This window comes from Stegostoma tigrinum, chromosome 17 (assembly GCF_030684315.1).
Source record: "Stegostoma tigrinum isolate sSteTig4 chromosome 17, sSteTig4.hap1, whole genome shotgun sequence".
NCBI lineage: Eukaryota > Metazoa > Chordata > Chondrichthyes > Orectolobiformes > Stegostomatidae > Stegostoma > Stegostoma tigrinum.
Genome location: NC_081370.1, coordinates 30,905,922 through 30,929,087, shown reverse-complemented (window position 1 = coordinate 30,929,087; position 23,166 = coordinate 30,905,922). Strand labels below are relative to the sequence as shown.

At 40.6% G+C, this 23,166-nt stretch overlaps 1 protein-coding gene across 3 annotated transcripts in view; it reads right to left on the bottom strand.

The window, feature by feature from the left end:
- pde3b (phosphodiesterase 3B) overlaps window positions 1–23,166 on the bottom strand; it is a 248,370-nt gene that overhangs the window by 61,646 nt on the left and 163,558 nt on the right. For all 3 annotated transcript variants that reach the window (XM_048545839.2, XM_048545840.2, XM_048545841.2), the window contains exons 3-4: window positions 16,641–16,898; window positions 2,438–2,586 (exon numbers count right to left, since the gene is read on the bottom strand). In XM_048545839.2, coding sequence (XP_048401796.1) covers window positions 2,438–2,586; window positions 16,641–16,898 — 407 coding nt within the window. The remainder of the gene's footprint in view (window positions 1–2,437; window positions 2,587–16,640; window positions 16,899–23,166) is intronic.

Here is a 23,166-nt window from a genome sequence, read left to right as displayed (position 1 = left end):
ATCAAGACAAGGCTGGATGTTGTCCAAGCCTTGGTACACATGGGCACAGTCTGCTTCAATATCTGAGCAGCCGTGAATATCATAATTTATGACCTTAGAAGGCAAGAAAGGTTGTTGATGAAGCAACTGGAGACAGCGGAGCCTAGGACATTACACTGAAAGTAATAATTTATAAATTCTAAAATTCCACATGCCTTTTTTTTAAAAAAGGAACAGCTTCATCAACTGGCTTTATCAACATCTGGATATGCATATGTAAATCCCTTTTTGAAGGGTCAATAACGAGGGGGCATAATGCTAAAGTGAAAAGGAGATTTGGCAGGGATTTGAGAAAAAGTATTTTCTCCCAGAGGTTGGACAGTCTGGGATGCACTGCCTGGGAGCGCAATGAAGCAGAAAACCTCACAACCTTTAAGAAGTACTTGGATGAGCACCTGAAATATCAGCACATTCAAGGCCATGGGCCAAGTGCGAGAAAGCAGGATTTACTTAGATTTAGTGTATTTTTATACCAGTGCACATCTGATGGGCTGAAGGGCCTCTTCTGTAATGCACAATTCTATGAATCTATGCTCTACTCCTATAACCCCTTTAAAATTACACTGCTGAATTTATATTGCCTCTCCTCATCCTCTTCTCCACACTGCAGGAACTTCAAATAGCATTTGAATCTGATTTGTCTTGTAAACAAGTTTCACTAGTCAGTGGCCAGTGTTGAGACAGGGTGGGTAAGAAAACAAAAGCACACAATTGTTTTACTAATTTTGAAAGCAACAGCTTGGAATTTTCTGGAGAATGCTTCATTTATAATTACTTTTCTTATTTCCACATCAAAAAAACTCACATCATGAGTTGCTGGTAGACTAGCTGATAAAAGTCCAACAAGATCAGTGGGGAATTTGGGACCTTGTGAAGGTTCCCAGTCTACCTCCTCAATCAATTGGATCTAAGAATTTAGGGAAAAAAAAACACAGGAACAAAACAAAAAAGAAGTACAGTGAATAAGCATCAAACCACAGAAAGTTATTCAGAAGAAAAGAAAGACTGGATGACAAGAAAGCGAAGAGTGCCAGAAATGAACTGAAAAATTTCTACTTGCAGAAATGAGATTCCACAGTTTTAACCATTTCCATTCTGGGGTAGAAAAGTTAAGTGGACTAACCGTGGATTAAGACTTCATGTATCATAAGCACCAACTATAAAGACTGTACCTTTTTATTTTACTGTATTTTCTACAGTGGGCTGAACTGAGAAATAGATCTGAAGATGGAATTGCTGTAATTCTAAAAAGTGAGTTACAGAAACTTATCGCATGTTTATACTGCTAGTTTGTTCAAGCAATCAGGGAAAATATTTGTGGATGGCCTGGTTTCAGGGTCTATTTCCAAAGTAAGATTTTAGCTGGCTACAGTTTGCCGATTAATGCATGGAGTTCTGAGCAGTTGTGGATGCTGAAGGTCATCAGCCTGACTCCGTGGTAAACTGAACAGCTTGTGAATGTGAACAATTCTGACAAAAGCCTTCCGATTGCTCAAAGAGCAGATGGTGTCTCTTGCACACTCTCTCTAACTCTCCAGTGAAACATGAATCCTGAAGAAAGCCACTTTATTTTCTCTTATGGATTACCATATGCTATTGTTTTTCATCAATATTAGAGACTTCATAATTCATGAACCAGTAAATCTGATCATGATCAGAAAATGATCAGAACTGAAAATCTTGGGAAACAAAAAAGGAACAGTCCATTTAATTCTGAGGATTGTTGCCATTGAATGGTTTCCCCTAGTACTTTTATTCCCTCCACCAATGACACCAATGTTTGAGTTTACGTGTTGGCATTTACATGTGTTGAGGGGGGTTCAGTTTTATCCAGCAAGACTAAATATTAACAGTTTGTAGTTGATTAATTGGTTTCAATTATCTGTAATAGATATTAGTTCTTATTAAGTACAGAAACCTGGTCTGTGTTTCTTGGTAACCTGGGTCAATCTGACAGGTAAACTGGGCACTCTGCATATTCCGATTAAATATCTAATTTTGTGCTGATTCTGGGAACAGCAGGTCTTGATTTACACTGCATTACTCCAGTAACTTGGCCTAACTTCTGGTGTAGAGGTTAATTTTCTTCATTAGTGTAAAAGTGGCAATTTCTTTGAACCATAGGGGAAGATTTTGCACAGTTAATGCTGAGCAATTGGAGTCAATTCACAATTCAGGGGCTATCTTTCGTTTGACAGAAATTCCAGAGTTATTTGCATGCGAATCACAGCATGCATATTAAATTCACCATGGCTTTTGTAGCTAATTCCAGGACATAACTGTTAGAAAAATAAACCAATTGTTGCAACTAGAATTGTGTTATTTTACTAAATTCTTCCTTTGGGATGCTTACATGATGTCAATTTTACTAGTAAAAAGTATAATTTAGCTCACTGACCCACTCTCTAGATGGGCTTTCACTCCATTGTTGCGGTCCCATCGAAGAGGTGCTGGTTCCATTGTTGGCAATCCAGTAGCTGACGTCGTGGTTGTCCATGATCCTGTGTTTCTTCTAAGCTGTCCAGTTGGTAAGCTTCGTCTCAAACGCTAAATTTGGAAAAATAAACAAAGTTAGCAAACTAATTGAACAAATGGACATACCTACTGACTTAAATTTTATTAGAATCATAAAAATCTTACAGCACAGGAGACAACTTAGCCCACTGAGTCCATACCAACTTTTTATGGGAAATCTAATCAAGCCCATTGCTCCTAATCAATCTTGTAGTTCTATCATACAGTCTTAGAGATGTACAGCACAGAAATAGACCCTTCGGGCCAACTCGTCCATGCCGACCAGACATTCTAAATAAATCTAGTCCAATTTTCCAGCATTTGGCCCGTATCCTTTTAAACCCTTCCTATTTACGTATTCATCCAGATGCTTTTTAAATATTGTAATTGTACCATCCTACAACATTTCCTCTGGATCTCATTCCATACATAAGCTACCCTCTGTGTGAAAAAGTTGCCCCTTAGGTCCCTTTTAAATATTTCCCCTCTCACATTAAACTTATGTCCTCTGGTTTTGGAGTCTGCACCCTGGGGAAAAGGACCTTGACTATTTACCCTATCCATGCCACTCATGATTTTATAAACCTCTACAAGGTCATTCCTCAGCCTCAGACGTTCCATAGTAAACAGCCTCAGCCTATATAGCACCTCTCTATAGCTCCAACCCTCCAGCCTTACCAACATCCTTGTAAATCTTTTCTGAACCCTTTCAAGTTATAGCAGGGAGACCAGAACTGAACGCAGTATTCCAGAAGTGGCCAAATCAATGTCCTGTACAGCCGCAATGTTATCTCTCAACTCCTATACTCAATGCACTTTATTAATAAAGGCAAGCATACCAAACACCTTCTTCGCTATCCTATGAACTCTCAACTCCACTTTCAAGGAACTATGAACCTGCACTCCAAAGTCTCTGTTCAGCAACACTCCCAGGACCTTACCATTCAGTGTATAAGTCCTGCTGTGATTTGCCTGCCCAAAATACAGCACCTCACATTTATCTAAATTAAACTCCTTCTGCTGTTCCCCAGTCCATGGGCCCATCTGATCAAGATCCCGTTGTAATCTGAGGTAACCTTCTCCACTATCCACCACATCTACAGTTTTGGTGTCATGTGCAAATTTATTAACCATACGTTGGATGTTCACATTCAAATCATTCATTTAAATGACGACAAGCAGTGAACCCAGCACCGATCCTTGTGGCAGACTGCTGGTCACAGGCCTCCAGTCTGAAAAGCAACCCTTCACCACCACCCTCTGCCTTCTACCTTCAAGACAATTCTGTATCCAAATGGCTAGTTCCCACTGTTTTCCATGTGATCTAACCTTGTTAACCAGTCTACCACGAGAAACATTTGCTGAATGCCTTACTGAAGTCCATATCTACCACTCATATCTACCACTCTGCCCTCATTAATCCTCTTCATTATTTCTTCAAAAGAACTCAGTGAGACATCATTTCACTAAGCCATAAGCCATGTGGTCTATCCCTAATCAGTCCTTGCCATTCAAAATACACGTAAACCTGGTCCCTCTGGATTCCCTTCAGCAACTTGTCCTCCACCGATGTCAGGCTCACTGGTCTATAGTTCCCTGGCTTTTCCTTACCACCTTTCTTAAATATTGGTACCACATCAGGCAATATCCAGTCTTCCAGCACCTCACTTGTGGCTGTCGATGATACAAATATCTCAGCAAAGGGTCCATCACAATTACTTCCTTAGCTTCCCAGAGTTGTAGGGTACACCGCATCAGGTCCTGGGGATGTATCCACCTTTATGCATTTTAAGCTGTCTAGCACTTCCTCCTCTGAGTAATTTGGACATTTTTCAAGATGTTTCTATTTATTTCCCCACATTCTCTACCTTCCATATCATTTTCCACAGTAAACACTGATGCAAAATATTGTTTAGTATCTCTACTATCTCCTGCAGTTCCACACATAGGCAGCCTTAAGGGACCCTATTCTCTTCCTAGTTACCCTTTTGTCATTAATGAATTTGTAGAACCCCTCTGGATTCTCCTTAATCCTATTTGCAAAAGTTTTCTCATGTGACCTTTTTATGCTCCTGATCTCCCCTCTTAAGTATACACTTACTGCCTTTATACACTTCTAGGGGCTCACTTGATCTCTGCTGTGTATCGCTGACATATGCTTATTACATTTTCTTGACCAAAACATCAGTTTCTCTACTCATCCTGCATTCCCTGCACCTACCAGCCTTGCCCTTCATCCTAACTGGAACATACTGAGTCTGGACTTCCATATCTCAATTTTGAAGGCTTGGCTTGATCTCCTTTGAAAGCCCATCCAATTTTCTTTTTAAACTATTCACTGTCTCTGCATCTATCATTTTCTTTGGAAAAAAGTTCTTGTTACTGAGGTAAAAAGAAATCCTCCTCTTATTCCACTGCATCTCATGCCCTAAACCTTAAATCTGTGGGCCTTTGTGAGATTAGCTCATAGGAACAGATTTTCTTTTGCTACCTTATCTAAACCTGTTATTATTATCTTACACAGCTCACTCAAAATTCACCCATAATTCCCTTTGCTCCAAGGAGAACAATCCCAGCCTTTCCAACCTAACGTTGGAGCTAAAATACTTAATCCATGGAAGTACCTAGTATATTTCCTGTGCACTTTTTCCAAGAAGCCTCATACTTGTCTCAGTGTCGAGCAAAGAACAAAGTAGTACAGCAGAGGAACAGGCCCTGTGGCCCAACTAGACTGCACCAATACAGGATGCTTTTCTAAACTAAAAACCTTACACTTTTTTGTGGTCCAGATCCCTGTATTTTCTGCCTATCCGTGTATCTGTCAAGATGACTCTTAGAAGTTGCTATTGTATCTGCCTCTACTGCTGCCTCTGGCACCTCATTTTACCTTAAAACCTATGTCCCCTAGTTACTGGCATTTCTACCCTGGAGAAAAAAAAAGTCCAAGAATCTATTCTATCCATGCCTCTCATAATATATGAGTTCAGTATATGAGTTCAAAATACACGTAAACCTGGTCCCTGTGGATTCCCTTCAGCAACTTGTCCTCCACCGATGTCAGGCTCACTGGTCTATAGTTCCCTGGCTTTTCCTTACCACCTTTCTTAAATATTGGTACCACATCAGGCAACATCCAGTCTTCCAGCACCTCACTTGCGGCTGTCGATGATACAAATATCTCAGCAAAGGGCCCATCACAATTACTTCCTTAGCTTCCCAGAGTTGTAGGGTATACCGCATCAGGTCCTGGGGATGTATATGAGTCTCAATATATGGGTTCAAGTGAAAACATATCAAGTTTGAAAAATCTCTCCACAGCTAAAACCTTCCAAACCAGGCAACATCCTAGTGGAGATAACAAAGTGTGGGGCTGGATGCACACAGCAGGCCAAGCAGCATCTAAGGAGCAAAAAGCGCCCAGACCTTTCGTCAGAAAAGGGGGATGGGGAGAGGATTCTGAAATAAATAGGGAGAGAGGGGGAGGCGGACTGAAGATGGACAGAGGAGAAGATAGGTGGAGAGAAGAGTATGGGTGGGGAGGTAGGGAGGAAATAGGTCAGTCTAGGGAGGATGGACAGGTCAAGGGGGCAGGATGACGTTAGTAGTTCGGAAATGGAGGTGCGGCTTGAGGTGGGAGGAGGGGATAGGTGAGAGTAAGAACAGGTTAGCCAGGCGGGGATGAGCTGGGGTGGTTTTGGGATGCAGTGGGGGGGGCGCGGCGGAAGAGAGATTTTGATGCTGGTGAAATCCACATTGATACCATTAGGCTGCAGGGTGTCCAAGCGGAATATGAGTTGCCGTTCCTGCAACCTACGGGTGGCATCATTATGGCACTGCAGGAGGCCCAGGATGGACATGTCATCCAAGGAATGGGAGGGGGAGGTGAAATGGTTCGCGACCGGGAGGTGCATCCTGGTGAACCTTTTCTCTACCTTCTCCAAAGCCTCCACATAGTTTTGGGAGTGTGGTGACCAGAACTGCACAGTACATTCCAAGTATGGCCTAACTAAAATTCTCTATAGCTATAGCATGACTTGCCAGTTTTAACACTCTCTGGCCAACTGGTAAAAGCAAGCATGCCGTTTTCCTTCTTCACTGTCGTTTTCCTTCTTCACCACCGTTTCCAATTGTGTGGCAACTTGCAGGGGTGTGTAGACCTATCACCTAAATCTCTGTGTGTGAATGCTTTATGTAGTCAAGAAGGAGAGATTATATCCAGAGTGAGACTCAGCTCGAGTGAGTATATATTTTGGAGAATTTGGAGGCATCGTGGAATTCTTTACAGATGGGAAGAGGTTCTTGTTTTGGGTCATTTTTCTAAGGTTTATTGAGCAGGATAAATTGAAGTCCAGAATCAGAGACCCAGTACAAAAGTTGATTGGTTGGTGACAGCTATTCTATGAACAATTTTAAGTTACTTGCAGATTGAAGGTAAATCGGAAAATATTTTCAAGTTGCAAACTAAAACACCAAAGTAAATTTCTTAAATATCAAATTAATAACCAAGTAATAAAACAGATTGTATAGCTAGGTGATGTGTTTTATCTGAATGTTGTGAGACCCCATGGTGCTTCATCATCTGCTGCAAGTGTTAGTTGCTTGAGGAACTCCAACTCAAAGCTGATGAGCTAGAGTCTGAGCGTCGAACACTGCAACACATGAAGAAGGGAGAAGAGTTACCTGGATGCTCTGTTTCAGGAAGCAGTCAGGCCCCGTAGATTAACTACCTCAAATTCAGTGTTCAGAGTCAGGCAGACGTGACTATGAGCAAGACGGGTAAGGAGATCCAGGAGATAGTGCTGAAGTATCTCAGCTTGTCTAACATGTTTGAGATTCTTGCGCCCTATATCGATGAGAGCAGCGGCTGCAAGGAGGATGAGCAAACTGACCAAAGCAGGGAGCGATTCAAGAAGTGGGGAGAAAGAGAAATGTAGTTCTTTAGTCAGGGATAGTACAGTCAGGGCAATAGATTTTGTTCTCTGTAGCCAGGATTGAGAGCCCCAAAGGCTGTGATGTCTGCCTGGTTCCCAGGTTCAGGATCTCTCAACTGGGCTACAGAGGAACTTCTGGGCCACAGAGGATTACTCTGGATTAATACACATGCAAACTGGCAAAGGGCCAACAAGGTTAAAGACATAAACACATGGCTCAAAGACTGGTGTGGGAGAAATGAAATTTGAATTCATGGTACATAGGCATCAGTACCAGGGAAAGAGGCAGCAGTTCCGATGGGATTCAACCAGAATCATGTTGGGACCAAAGTCCTATGAAATTGCATAACTAGGGCTGTGGATAGGTCTTTAGACTAAACAGTGGGGAGGAGGAGGGGAAGAGAGAAAATGGGTTCGGTTGCATTGAAAATTTTAGAAAAGTAGGGGGAGGGCACAGTCCAGGTTATTAAAATTTCTAAAACCAGTAATAGAACAAAAGAGTATAGAAAAGGTCAGGAACCTAACTTAGACTCAGCACATAAGTCGACAACAATGAGAAAGAGGACAGTCAACACATGACTGAGGGTGCTGTACTTAAATGCATGCATAATATAAAACAAGGTAAATTAACCTGCAATGGACATTGAAGTTGGTGGTATGTTGTCGTGCGTATCATAGAGATATGGCTGCAAGGGGATCAGGACAGGGAACTAAATATGCAAGGATACGTGTCCCATTGAAAGAACATGCACATGGGCAGAGGGGGTGGGGTTGCTTTGTTAATAAGAAGTAAGAAAATAAATTGATAGCATGAATTGATATCGATTCAGAAAGCGTAGAATCTGTGTGGGTAGAGGTGAGTTACCACAAAGGAGAAAAGACTCCGATGGAAGTTATGTACAGACCTGTGAGCAGTACATGGGGAAGAATATAAATCAGAAGATAGAAAAGGCATGTAAGAAAGGTACTTAATATAATAATCATGGGAGACTATGATATGCAGGTGGACTGGTAAGATTAGGTTGTTAGAAGATTTCAAGAAAAGAAATTTGTGTAATGTTTATGAGATGTTTTATCGGAGCAGCTTGTGGTAGAGCCTACAAGTGAACAGGCACTTCTGGATTTAGAGGTGTGTAATGAGGCAGACTTGATTAGGGAGCTTCAGGAGAAGGAACCCCTTGGAAGCAGTGACCATAATATGATAGAATTCACCCTGCAGTTTGAGAGAGGGGAGCTGGAATCAGATGTGGTGATTAGTGGGAAGCTAGAGAGTTGGGAAGCCTTTAAAACCAGCAGACAGTAACTAAAAAAGCAATAACAAGGGAGGCGGTGAATATCAGGATAAGCTAGCTAGTAAAATAAGACTGCAAGAGGTTGGTTTACAGATATAAAAAGCTAAGAAAGAGAGGCAAGAGTGAACATTGGACTCTGGCAAATGAAGCTGGAGAAGTAGTAACAGGGTAAAAAAAGAAATGGAAGAGGAACTGAACAGGTACTTTGCAGCAGTTTTCATCTTGGAAGACATAAGCAGTGTACCAGAACATCAAGAGAGTCGGGGAGCAGCGGTGTGTGTAGTGGCCAACACAAAGGAAAAGCAGCTGGGGAAGCTGATGGGTCTGAACTGAATAAATTACCCAGACTGGATGGTCTGCACTCGAGAGTTCTGAAGTCAATGGCTGAGGAAATTGTAGAGGCATTAGTGGTGTTCTTTTAGGAATCACTGGAGTAAGGGAGGGTGCCAGAGGACATGAAAATAGCTAACACCACTTAAGAAGGAAGGGAGGCAGAAGACAGGCCAGTTAGCCTGAACTTGGACTTTGGTAAGAATTTGGAGTTTGTTTTTAAGGTTGGGATTACAGAGTAATTGGAAATGTATGGTAAAACAAGACTGAGTAAGTACGGCTTCATCAAAGGGAGGTCAAGCATAACAAGTCTGTTAGAATTCTTTGAGGAGATAATGGGGAAGTTAGATAAAGGAGAGCCAATGGACATAATCTACTTGGATTTCCAGAAGGCCTTTGACAAGGTGCTGTACAGAAGACTGCGAAATAAAGTAAGAATCTATTGTATCAGTGACAAGGTAATAACACGGATAGAGAATGGCAAACTGGCAGTGGGGATAAAAGGGTCTTTTTCAGGATAGCAGCCAGTGATAAGAGTTTTGCAGGGGTCAGTGTTGGGACCAAAACTATTTATGTAATACACTACTAATCTGGATGAAGGAATTGAAGGCATTGTTCCTAAATTTTCAGATGACAGAAAGATAGGCAGAGTGACAGGTAGTGTTGAGAAATAGAAAGGCTACAGAAGGACTTGGACGAGCTTGGGCAAAGAATGAGCACATGGCCGAAAATGTGGGAAAGTGCAAGGTTACCCAAATTGGTAGGTAGAATAGAGGCGTTGACTATTTTTGAAATGGGGAAAAGCTTCTGAAATCTGAAGCTCAGGTGGATTAGGAGTACTATCAGGGTGTTCTTAAGATTACAAGAACAGAGATGTACCCTTCCGAGGCTGCAGAAGGCTCTGGTCAGACTGCATCTAGAATACTGACAGCAGTTTTGGGTTGCATATCCAAGGAAAGAAATGAAATTCTGGCTTTGGACAGTGCCCAGATGAGCTTTAGAAGAATGTTTTTGGGATTGAAAGGTTTGTTACATAAGGAGCAGTTGAGGAATCTGGATATGTATTCAATGCAGTTTAGAAGGATTGGTGGGGTGGGGTGGGTAATCTGGTTGAAACTTATAAAATACAGAGAAGACTGGATTGAATGGACATGGAGAAGATGTTTCTACTCTTAGGAGAGAAAGGGCCCAAGCACACAGTCTCAGGAGTGAAGGGATGACATTTTAGAATTGAGATGAGTGGAAATTTCTTCAGCCAGAGGGTGGAACTCAATGTGTCAGAAAGTGGTGGGGGCCAAGTTGTTGACTGCATTGCAGACAGAGATTGATCCCCTTCCCAATGAAGGTTAAGGGGAGAAGGCAGAAGAACTGGGTTGAAAACACATCAGCCATGATCAACTGAGGGAACAGACTCAAATAGACCGGATGTCCTAATTCTGTTCTTACATCCTACGGTCTTCAAAGGGCTCTGCTATTTACTACACCTCTGTGCTGCATTAGACCTTTCAAATGCATTAGCGTGCATTTGTCTAGATTAAATTCCATCTCCCATTTCTCTATTCAAGTCTTCAGCCTATATATCCAGCTGTATCCTCTGGCAACCTTCCTCACTACCTGCCGCTCTCCGGACCTTAATGTCATCTGCAAACTTAGTAATCAGATCACCTACATTCTCCTCCATATCATTTATACACATTACGAACAATAGGGATCTCAGCACCAATCCAAGCTAAACACCAGTGGTCACAAATCTCCAGTCAGAAAAACACCCTTCAACTGCTGCTCTCGGTCTTCCATGACTAAGCCAGTTCTGTGTCCATCACACCAACTCACTGGAGATTCCATGTGACTTCACTTTTTGTAGCGGGTTGCCATGAGGGACCTTGTCAAAGGTCTTGCTGAAGTCCTCGCAAACAACACCCACTGACCTGCCCTCCTCAATCATCTTTGTCACTTCCTCAAAAAAACTTAATCAAGTTTGTGAGACATGACCTCCCCTGCACAAAGCCACGCTGCCTATCACTGGTAAGTCCACATTTTTCACCAAGTGTGAGTAAATCCTGCTCCGAAGAATCATCTCCAATAACTCTGTACCAGTAATGTAAGGCTCTCCAGCCTGTATTTCCTTGATTATCCTTGTTAGACTTCTTAACAAAGGAATTTATCCTATGACTAAAGACAAAACAAAGATTTTGTACAAGATCCCAGCAATTTTCTTCATCACCTCTCTCAGTATTATGGGTTAGATCCCATCATGATCTAAGGACATGTCTACGCTAATGCTTTACAAAACACCTCCTCGTTTTTGTATCAATGTGCCCGAGAATATCAACATACCCCTCTCTAGACTCATCAACAACAATGTCCTTCTCCTTTGTGAATATTGGTGCAAAGTATTCATTAAGGATCTCACTCTCTTTCTCTTGCTCCTTCGTCCAGAACTTTACCTCATCTTCAATTTGTGACAGTACCAGCACTTCATAAAGATTTAGAATAAGTTAGCTGACTTTGTACTCAACACCACTTATTTTGAAGCCAAGCTTTGCCAACTACTTTCTCAACATGTTCTGCCACTTTCGGAAATGCCACACATGAACCATCAGGTGTGCCCACGTGCCCATTCCACAAGCTTATCTTGCGAGCCGAACTCAGTCCTGTTACAGTCGAACAGTGTTACCTTCAAATCAGCCACTTCTTAGTTAGTTTCTCAGGATTAAGTATGACGTTTTTCAACTCTGGTGTTGTGGGTCCTTCAGTGGCTGAATAGTTTAATAACAGATCAGGAAATCTTGCTGTATGTGACGGTAGGAGTTATTTGCTAAAGTGGGTGTGTGGGTGAGTAGGATGTACGATTTTGGTGCTCCTTCAGCTGTTTGTGCTTCTCCTCCAAATGGGCCTGTCAGACTGTTGAAATAGTTGTCTCCCTCTCCACATTGGATGATCTTAGGCTTGGGATTCACACAAGTTAATGGATGTATTGTATTTCAGGAAAGCTTTGAGGACATTCGTAAAGCATTTCTTCCCCCTTCTGCTTACCACTTACCATGCCCAAATGTGGACTAAAGAGCTTGGTTTTGAAGCCTTGAGTCAGGCATGCAGATGATGTGGCCCACCTCATGCAGCTGATTGCCCATGAACAGGGCCTTGACACTGCCTGAGAGGACTCTGATACTGGAGTGCTAGTAATTTGCAGGTTTTTGTAGTCGTATTGCTGATGTCATTTCTCAAGAGATTTGAGGTGTCTGCTGTACATTATCCATGTCCACCTCACACACAAGAGGGCTGGTAACACTGCCACTCGGTAGACCATGATCTTGGTGTCACGTTTGAGTCGACATCATCAAACAGTCTCTGCCTCAGACAAGTGAAGGCTGTAGTGGCACAGTGGGAACAATGTTCAGTTTTGAGAATGTTTGTCTCTGAAAAGGGATCCTCTTGGAAGGAAATGGATCCACATTGATCCAATGGCTCGCCATGGATCTTGATAGATGGAGACAGTGTTGTTTGATCCACAATCTGGATTCTGCCCATCAAGAGGTGCAGATGACATGATCTTCACAGCAAGCCAAGTCCATGTGCAGAGAGAATCAGCAAGCTCCATATATAGCCAATTCTGATTTCATTTTTTGTGACTTTGACTGTGTCATTTTGGAGGGACTATGGAATATCCTTCTCAATTCTGGTTGGCTGCACAAATCTACCACAATTCTCCTTCTGACGCATGATTGCATAGCATATCATGTTAGTCATCAACAGATCCACACAAATGTGTGCACAAACTAACTCAAACAAGGCTGTATCATTACTCTCCTCCATCCTCTTCACTCCAACACTCCAACCTCACATTTTATAATGTTTTCTAGTGATGTCAAGCTAATCAAGTCAGAAATTATTTACTGATGTTCCCTCTCGGCGGCATGTTTGCACGCATACAGATGTTCCATGCACAGCAATCGGCATGTTGGCTTCATTCTCAGCACTGACATCCAGTTCCAGAAGTCACTGTCATGAAGAGACATGAGAAGTCCAAGCAGAAGAAAAAACATTAGCAGGAACATGGCTGCTCAATGTGTCACCTCCAGGCCAGAACCAAGGCCACCTCAGTCTCTATCCTGAGTGGCTGAATTCAGATGACACTAGCAGGTACACACTGCAAGCATTTATCAATACATTCATGCAGGCACGTGGGATAATGGGTCTTAAGCTTTATATGTCTGTCACAGCTACAGGTTTTTTGGTATTATAAGTAAATTTTGAAATTATACACCCCATACGCAAATATCCAAGTCATTTATGTTTCAACCTGAGACAGAAACTTGGGAGACACTACTTTATCAATCTCTAGCCTCAAAACTAATGGTTTATCATGACTTGCTGTTGTTTGTCCTCAAGTTAATTTTTAAAAAAAAACAAAATGATGAAGGCAGTCCTATTCCATAACCTCAGTTTTGTTAGCCAACCTTGTTTCTAACATCTGGTTAAAAGCTTTCTTATAAGTTATGCAAGCAGCATCTATCATCTTCTCCGATACTTCAAATAACATTAAAATGAATTATACAATCTTGCTTTCACATTCCGTGCTGGTTCTGTTGAACTAATTAAAATATTTTGAACTGCCTGATTTTTTTTCCTGATTGCGGTATCTAAAACCTTACCTGCCACTAATTGTAAAATGATCAGCCCACAGTCACAAGCAATGTCCTCACACTTTTTCTTGAATAAAGGTCTGATCTGTGCATCCTTTTCTTACTGTGATCTGCCTGTACTGCTCATATAACAAACCTTTTCACTGTATTTTGTACATATGACAATACAATCAGGTGTCACATTTGTCATTGTCAAATCCTCTAGCACATCCATTATACATGTATCTAGGGAAGACTAAAATATTATGAAAAGCCATTCTTTTATCTCCACACCCACTTCCTTTAGAAAGCCAGGATGCAAACCATTCGGACCAGGTGAATTATCTACACTCATCATGGCCTGTACTTCTATTATATCCTGACAAATTTTTGCTACATCTGTTTCCTCGAACATGTGCTTGTCTCCCATTATTCAAATCAACATCTTCTTTCTCAGTAAGTACGAATATAAAGTACTCAAGTTCTCTAGGTCGATCATCCTCTTTGGCTCCAATAGGGTCACAAAGCTTCTAAGATCCACTTCCTGTTTCAATACCGGTAAAAGATTTTTTAGTTCCGTGTGTGATAACAGCCACTATATTCTCATATTCTTACTTTGACAGTCTTTGTTTCCCCTACACTTTCCTTCTTAAACTTACTCAAATGTGTAGTTACCCTGGGGAACTGCAGGATGCAATCTCGCATGCTATTTCAGTCACACCCTTGGGCCAACTTGAACAGAAGCCACCCACAGATCTAACAGGTCAGGAAAATAAGCAAGTTATCCCTTCACAGCTGTCCCAGATGGAGGATGACCAAAGAAGATGCTAGCAGAGAAAGATAACTTGCTTAAAAATCTGATCTTCCATAGAAAGTGGTAGAGCTATTATTGGACATGAGAATTCAGGAAATGATTTACTCATATTGGAAAATTATTGACTTATTTGCAATAGACAACTTGGATCTGACAGGAGAAGATCATATCTCAAATGTGGTTGAGATTTTTGAAGAAGTGACAAACATTATTGACGAGGGCAAAACATTATTGGCGAGGGCAAATCAGACTTCGCCTAAATGGCTTTTGACAGAAGTGTTTTTCTGACTGGAGATCTGTGCTGGGACACTTGCTATTTGTAATGTATAAAAATGATTTAGAGGAGAATGTAGGTGGCCTGATAGGTAAGTTTGCAGATGACACAAAGGTTGGGGTAGCTGCGGGTAGTGAGGAAGATCGCCAAAGGGTACAGCATGATATAGATAGGCTGGACACTTGGATGCAAAAATGGTAGAATGTGTTTAATCTGGACAATTGCAAGGTAATGCATTTGGGAAGATCTAATGCAGGAGGAAAATATACAGTAAACTGCAGAACTCTTAGTATCATCTCTATACAGAGGGATGTAGGCACACAAGTCCACAGTACCCTGAAAGTAGCAACACAAGTAGATAAGATAGTGAGGAAGGCCAAAAGCAATCTTGCCTTCATTGGTCAGGCACACAGTGTTAAAAACTGACAAGTCATGTTGCAGCTATACAGAACTTTAGTTCTGCCACATTTGGAACATTATATACAGTCCTGGTTGCCATGTTACCAGAAGGATGTGGAGATTTTGGAGTGGGTACAAACAGTTTTCCTGGTTCCTTAATTTGAAGGGTGTTAGCTATTGGACAAAATTGGTTTGTTTTCATTTGACTATCGAAGGACGGGATGGTGATATGACAGAAGTTTACAAAATTCTGAGAGGCACGGATAGACAGAGTCATTTTCCCAGGTTGGAAACATCAATTACTCGGGGCATAGGTTTAAGTTGGGGGGGGGGGTGGTTGGTGGTCAGTTTAAACGAGATATGAGAAGCCAGTCTTTTTTTAACCACAGAGAGTGGTAAGTGGCTAGAATGTGCTACCAGAGGAGCGGTGGAGGCAGATAATAATAACATCTAAGGGGCATCTTGGCAGATGGGATAAATAGGCAGAGAATTGAGGTATACAGACTGCCCAGAGCCAAATGGTTTTTAATTTAGAAGGGCATGACAGGGCAGTTCAGTATTGGTAGGCCGAAGGGTCTCTTACTAAAACCTTAGGTTGAGACTTTCAAAATTAGGAGTAACTTTCAAAAAGCTATTTGTCATTCCTCATCCCTTCATATGTTACACACAAACTTGAGGCAAAATTAGTATTAAGTTTCAAACCAAAGCTAAACAGGTGAGCTAAGGGAATACGCAAGATTAGATTAGGCAATTCCAGGAGTGCAAAACAGATTGATGTTGAACTTGTTTGCTCAATATTTAATTTACATTTCTTGCTAATAACTTTGCAAGAATAAAAACTAAGCAGTGTAAAACAAATAGTTAACTTGTTATCCACCTGTTTTATGCTTCTTGCAATGACCAATTTCACCCCACTATTCACTCCAACAATGCAAATTGGTACAATTTGTAAAAGTGGCACCCAGACAAAAAATTATCTTATGAGTGCATATTTTATGATTATGATTATTACAAATTACTTAGTATTGTTTAATGGAAAATTAGTTTTTCTGAAGTTATGACCATAAAGTTTAATACAGAACAAGAGATCTTTTAAGTGCAATAAACCCACTTTGAGTGAAATACAGCCTTTACATTTTGCCATGCTAACAATTACATTCTGTGATTTATAACCTGCCTTTTCACTATTAGCTTAAATTATAACTAAGAACTTTGCTAAAAATTACTGTAAAACTCATGCAATTGCTTGCAACAAGAAACTCTGAGGACCAGGTACGACAGCCGTTTTAAAAAAAACATGAATGTCTACGATAAAAGTAATCAAATTGACTGAAAAGCAGCATTTCATATTCTGCTGCACTATCAGCACACTAGTGCAAACAACTGAATTTTATCAAATATTTTACAACATTGGCATCTAACCTTTGGAAAAATTTTTTCCCCTTTATCCGATAAGTCCTCAATTTCTGAACAGGAGTAGGATTCAGAAAATGATGTAAGGGGATTCACTCTTGGTCTGTGTATATTAGAGAATGTGAGCTGGGATGCAATCAGGCTGTTGATGGTTCGCAGAGAAGAGGTGATGCTCGAAGGGAGAGATGGGTCAGCAAGAAGATCTGTAACCAGGCTTTGCACCTCACCCATAACAGCAGGATCCAATCCATAACTACTACTGGAATTCTGCAAGAAAACACAAGGGTAAGGCTTTGAGAATTTCCACAGTATGTATTCAGTTGTATTTACTTTCTCGACTTGCACACTTTCAAACAAAACTGCCACATTGTTGCCAGTTGCCATTCAAATCTTTTGAAAGTAACTTTAAAAACACGTTACAGCTAAAATTCAACACATAATTACTCCTGGGTATAGAAAGCTATTCAAATGCGCAACTCATATCGACAAAACTTTAACAAAATTCCCCTCTATTGCATCCCAACTTTACGAATCATTTTCATAAACATGCCAGAAAAATTTTTGTTCCAATGAAACTTCCCAAGCATAAATCAAAATAAGATGCTGAGTCACATAATGAGTTATTGGGTCAAACGATAGAGCAATTGGTCAAGTAACTAAATATTCAGGATTCCCTTAAAGAAGGAGCCAGAGGTAGAGGGGTGAAGCATGATGAGAGAATTCCAGAGCTTTGAGCCTCACCAACTGACAACATTGGTACAAACCAATTGTAATTGGGAATGCACAGAAGCCAGTACCGGAAATGTGCAGACACTTGGGGTTGTGGGGGTGAAGAGGATTATGGAGGTAAAACAGGGTGAGGTATTTGGCTGAGTGAGACATCAAGGAGTCCTCAGAAAACTAGATTCAGTGTGTTTTGGGTGGAGGGGGGAGGATCTCTGCAGTTCGGAGTTATGCCTGACACATAGGAAGATGGCTTATTTCAATAGTTATTAAAAAGCTAGTGTTTTATGAGACCATAGCAAATAGGAGCAGAATTAGGCCATTCAGTCCAGTGCTGTCTGCTCTGCCACTTCATCAGGGTCATATTTTTGTCATTCCCATCCTCTGTACAAGTTCAAAGAATAAAAAAGACTTGGCTCTTATATGCCATCTTTCACATTCTCAGAAAATTCCAAAATGTTTCACATCTCATTAAATACTTTCCCCATAACCCTTGATCCCTTTCCAATTGAGAATGTATCTATGTCTGTCTTAAATACACTCAACAAGTTAGCGTCCACAGCCCTCTGCAGCGATGGAATCCCCAGATAAACCATCCTCTGGCTGAAGAAATTCCTCATCTCATTTCTAAAAAAGGTCATTCCCCACTGAGGCTACATCCTCAGGTACCAGTCTATCCTAGTGAAAACATCTTCTCCATTGCCACTCTATCCAGGCCTCTCAGTATCTTGTAAATTCCATTCAGATTTCCCCTCATTCTTCCAAATTCAGCAAGACCAGACAAAGAGTTCTCAACCGCTCCTCATATGACAAGCCATTTACTGCAGTGTCATTCTTGTGAATCTCCTCTGGACCCACTCCAAAGTCAGCACACACTGTCTTTGATATGAAGTCCAAAACGGCTCACATATTCCAAATGCCATCTGACCAGAGCCTTAACACAGCCTCAGCAGTACTTTTCTGCTCTTGTATTCTAGTCCTCTTGAAAAAAAGATTGCTAACATTGCATTTGCCTTCCTAACTGCCAATTGAACCTGCAGGATAGCCTTAAGAGAATCCTGACTTAGGACACTGAAGACCCTTTGTGCTTCAGATTTCCAAAGCCTTCTAAGCCTGTCTGGCAATTGTTGCATAGTGTCCATTCATTCATTGTTGTAGTGTCTGCATTGTTTTGCCAATGTACCATGCCTTGGGGCATCCATGCCTGAAGCGTATGAGATAGGCAACTTTGGCTGAGTCACATCAGTATTTGCTGTGCACATGATGGGTGATGCTCCACCTAAAATGCATTGTCTGACCTAAACATGTCACCTCTTCTTTACACCGATAAAACCTTTAGTTCTCTCAGGACAGTGACTTCAAAGGAATTTGGGAATTTTCATATACATATTAAATCAATTAAAACCTTCTGACTGATTAAAGATGTATCAAGTAGTCTGATACCACCTCTCTCAGTAACACTTGAAGGAGGAATAAGACTCTGAAAGATGGTGTTTTCAAATAATCTTTTGGACTATAAACTGGTGTCTTGTGATTTCTGACCTTGTCCACCCCAGCCCAACACTGGCACCTCCACATCATTGTTACAGCAAGGCAGAAGACTTTTAGGTTCCTCATTTGACAGCACCAATCTGTTTAAATTAATTCTTTAAACATCCATAAAGGTCAAAAGAAAAAAAGACTCGGCACTTATCGGCCATGCTTCATGTTCTCAGAAAATTCCAAAATGTCTCAAAGCTCATTAAATACTTTGTAAATATAGTCACTGTTGTAAAATAGTGAAACATATGGCAAAATTTGCGAAGCAAGGTCCTGCAAACATCAAGTAAGTAAATAACCAAATAATGGGTTATAGTGGCATTAGTTAAGGAATAAAGCTGTCCAGAGCACTGGAAGAACTCTCGTGCTCATCTTTGAATCTCTTGGATAAGCCAGTCAGATCCTTAATTTAACACGTCGTCTGGAAGATGGCAGCTTTCACAGTGAATAAAGAATATGCATAAAATGGATGTTAATTTTAATGCTCTTTCATTCAGTTCAATACTGAACACGTTATCATGGTAGCGTAATACTTAAAATTTTGCAAAATTACTCATTGTTGAAGATGTAGAGGACATACAAAACATTGTTTTTGAAAGCTGTTCTTGAGAAGTGATTCACAGGAGTGATTTCTTGATTTGCAGAGGCTACTTTGTTTTCAGGAGCTCCATTTTCACTCTCGCTCGCTCCTTTACTAAGCGATGCAGTCTTTTAATAACATGTCCTTCTTTATTTGAATTGACCTGTGACATATTTATACTCTCAGTGAACTAGAATTAGAAGGATTCACCAATATCCTCAATAATCCTTTCTGCTGCATTGAAGTTAAAAGGCACAACAAACAAAGAAAGCATTCATTTTCTCAACAGCATTATGTAAACGTGGCACAGGACAACAGGCATAAGGTAGCAAGAAGGATCTTTTTAAGTGGCACACACTTCTGTACACACAAAACCACCACCCTAAACACATCTTCCAAGCACAGATCTGTTACAGCTGAACAGTTATTCACTAGTCTCTAATTTTCTCCAACTGGTGGTCTAAGATTCAATTTTCATGGGAATTTTGGGGACAATCAAAGGCAAATTTGCCTGACCTGCCCTGTGTGTTTTGAGCACTATGTAGTCCACTGGAATAGTAAAAACTAATTCTATTATTTATACCTTCATATTCAATTGATATTGATCTATCTGTAGAAATGTTGGAAATTTTATACATTACCAAAATATATGAAATAGAAATAATCTTGCACTCTAAATAAATCAACCAAAAAAAGCTGTTTCTGCTTTCAAACTCATGCCCATTTGGCTTTTTGTCTTGATGTGCTTTTTAGTAATAGTTTATTGATGCAGATGTGAAATTTGAATTCATGTAATTACTAGCCATTGTGAAACACAGTTGGTTCTAATGCAATATCCTTTTGGAAAGGACATCTGCCCTCTTTAACTAGACTAGCTTACACGTTGCACCAGACAAAGGCGAAGGCAATGTAGTTGACTCTTTATTATCCCCTGAAATGGCTTAGTAAGTCAGTCATTCTATTGTACCAAAATCACTACCAAGTCCAAAATTAAAGAGTGACATCGGAGGGATTACGTGGCAGTGAACTAGGCACAGCTTCAACAAAAAAACCATCCTTCTCATTAACATCTGAAGGCTTGTGCAAAATTGGGAGAGCTATCCGACAGACCAGTTAAGCCACAGTCAAACATAGTCACACTCACATACTCATACCTCACAGACTATGTCCCAGACATGACCATCTCCATCACTGGGCATGTACTGTTACACCAACAGAACATTTCCACCACAAATGGTGACAGAGGCAACAGAGTATATAGTCAGAAAAATATTGCCTCTAGAGCCCTCAGCAAGGAGGTTTGAGAAAGATAACATGTTTGAAATGGTCTACGTGGATTATATCAAAGCTGCTGACAAGGTCCCAGACTGGCCAATAAATGATAAGTTCATGCGACATATAAATGAATTAGATTTAAAAGTGGGTACAATTATAACATTTAAAAGGTAATGTGGGTGAGAATTTGAAAGGGAAGGGTTCAGAGGGATATGGGCCAAATGCTGTCAAATTGGAAGAGGTCAGATTGGGACGTCTGGTCGGCTTGCATGAGTTGGACCAAAGGGTCTATTTCTGTGCTGTATGAATATGACCTCTGGAGTAGGTGGGACTTGAAACTGAGCCTCCTGCTTCAGGAGTAGGGACTGCCACTGCACCACAAGAGGGCCATTAAAACAATTCATTTTTCAATTTACTATGGATAAAACACACATGGCATCCATTTACTGTTTGTTCAAAGCATGATGATCAATGCTGCAGATCCATGTTTTACTACAAAGGGAACATATGGGACAGGAACTGCAAAGTAATCTGACAAGCTACTAACAAACACCAGTTTAAAAAACTGGCTATTACTTTTCTCCATCAGAGTACCCTCTGTGGCATTCTTAGCCTGGAGATATTTTTGAAAGACATTATGTATTGTCAATCATAACTTTTTTCCATAACTAAGAACGAAAATAATCACAGAACGTTACACACAAGTCTTTATGGATGTAGAATGCACTTCTAGAAAAATCTGGAGCACAATTCAAAATAGCTTTCAAAAGAAATGGTTAAATATTTTCTTTATTTGTTCACAGTACATGTTCGTAGCTAGCTAAACCAGCTTTACTGGCCATCCTTAATTGCACCGGAACTGAGTCACTTGCTTTACTATTTCAGGTAACAGTTAAGAGTCAACCACATTGAAGTTGATCTCCAGTTACATGGTCGCCACTGGGCTAGTTTTTAAACTCTGATTTCTTCATTGAATCCAAATTTGCCACCATCTGCCACGATGGGATTCAAATCCGTGCTGCCATAACATTCAAATAAAAGCAAAACAGTTTTTGTCTCAGATTTCCAGCATCTGCAAGAAACTCGGCTGGTCTGGCAGTATCTGTAAACAGAGAAGTCCAATTTGACTCTTGCGCAAAACTATAGAATAGACATATAAGACTCAAAATGGCAGCTCTTTTTTTTTCACAGATAGACAAACCTACTGAATTTCTCCAGCACTTTGTGCTTTCATTCCCAGAACAGAGTAGCTTAGTTATGGATTACGAGGTCAAAGGCATTACCACTAGGCTATCACTACACCACGAGGAAAAGGCACATTTGAAACGAAGTGTCACACACAGAGGACACTAAATTCTGAAAGATTTTCATTTAAAACCTCCAAAAGCCTTTCCACAAAGAGTTCATCCAAAACACTGCTGTCTTATTGTCAATCCTGCAACAAGGCCCACTCACCAATTATTCATTTCCTCACTGACCCACAGAGCTTCCTGGATCCTAAATGGCGGAGGTAAAGGAGGAGGGATTACAGAAGGAGAAAGAGGAAGAGGCAGGAAGGTAGGGCCATGGCAGGACACAGGCGGTGGACAATGATGGTTGCTGCCATGGCAGGAGAAAGAGATGAATAAGGAAATGTGAATAGGTTGAAATCTATTTTAAAGGTTTTAGTATGATACTTTCAGATGCATTTACGCATTATTGCTCATGGGGACTGCACTTAGTAAAATTTGGTATGAGTGAATCATCTCAGACACAAGATAGTACAATGTAAAACCAAATGAACTAAACCTACATACAGCAATGGTTGTGTATTCTAGAGCCATCAAAACTAACCACATTTTGGTGGAAATGTTCTAATAAAGTACAGAAATCTGAAATTATTATAGGCAAATACAATTTCTACTGGAAATACGATCCTAAAATTGCCAATTACTTCAGCTTCCAACCAAAATGCAACATGCTGCATTTAATTTTTCACGCACATTTTTAGAAACACTTTCTAAGTGATCCTTTGCTACAATAACGAAAAGGCTGAATCCACTACATCAACTGTAAAAACAGGAAATAGACTGTGCAGTCATGCAGTGCTAAATCAAAGTGCTGAGTATAGCTCACAGAAAGACGAAGTTCTGACAAAAGGGTAGAATTTTATTCAAAGGGTCACAAAAGTTTATGCAACCTTAATGCCAATACCTGCAGCTTGTCTGGATTTGGCACAAAGGTCATTCCACACCCCAATATCCCATTTTCATATGGATACTTTAACTGTTTCAATTTCTAATAGCATTAAATTAGTTCTGCTTTGTATATTCCATACATTGCACAATGCTAAACACTGTGGAGGAAACAAAACACTTCTCCAATGAAAATTTTAAAAATTTGCAACCTTGTCAGACTATTCTGCCTAACAGTAACAAA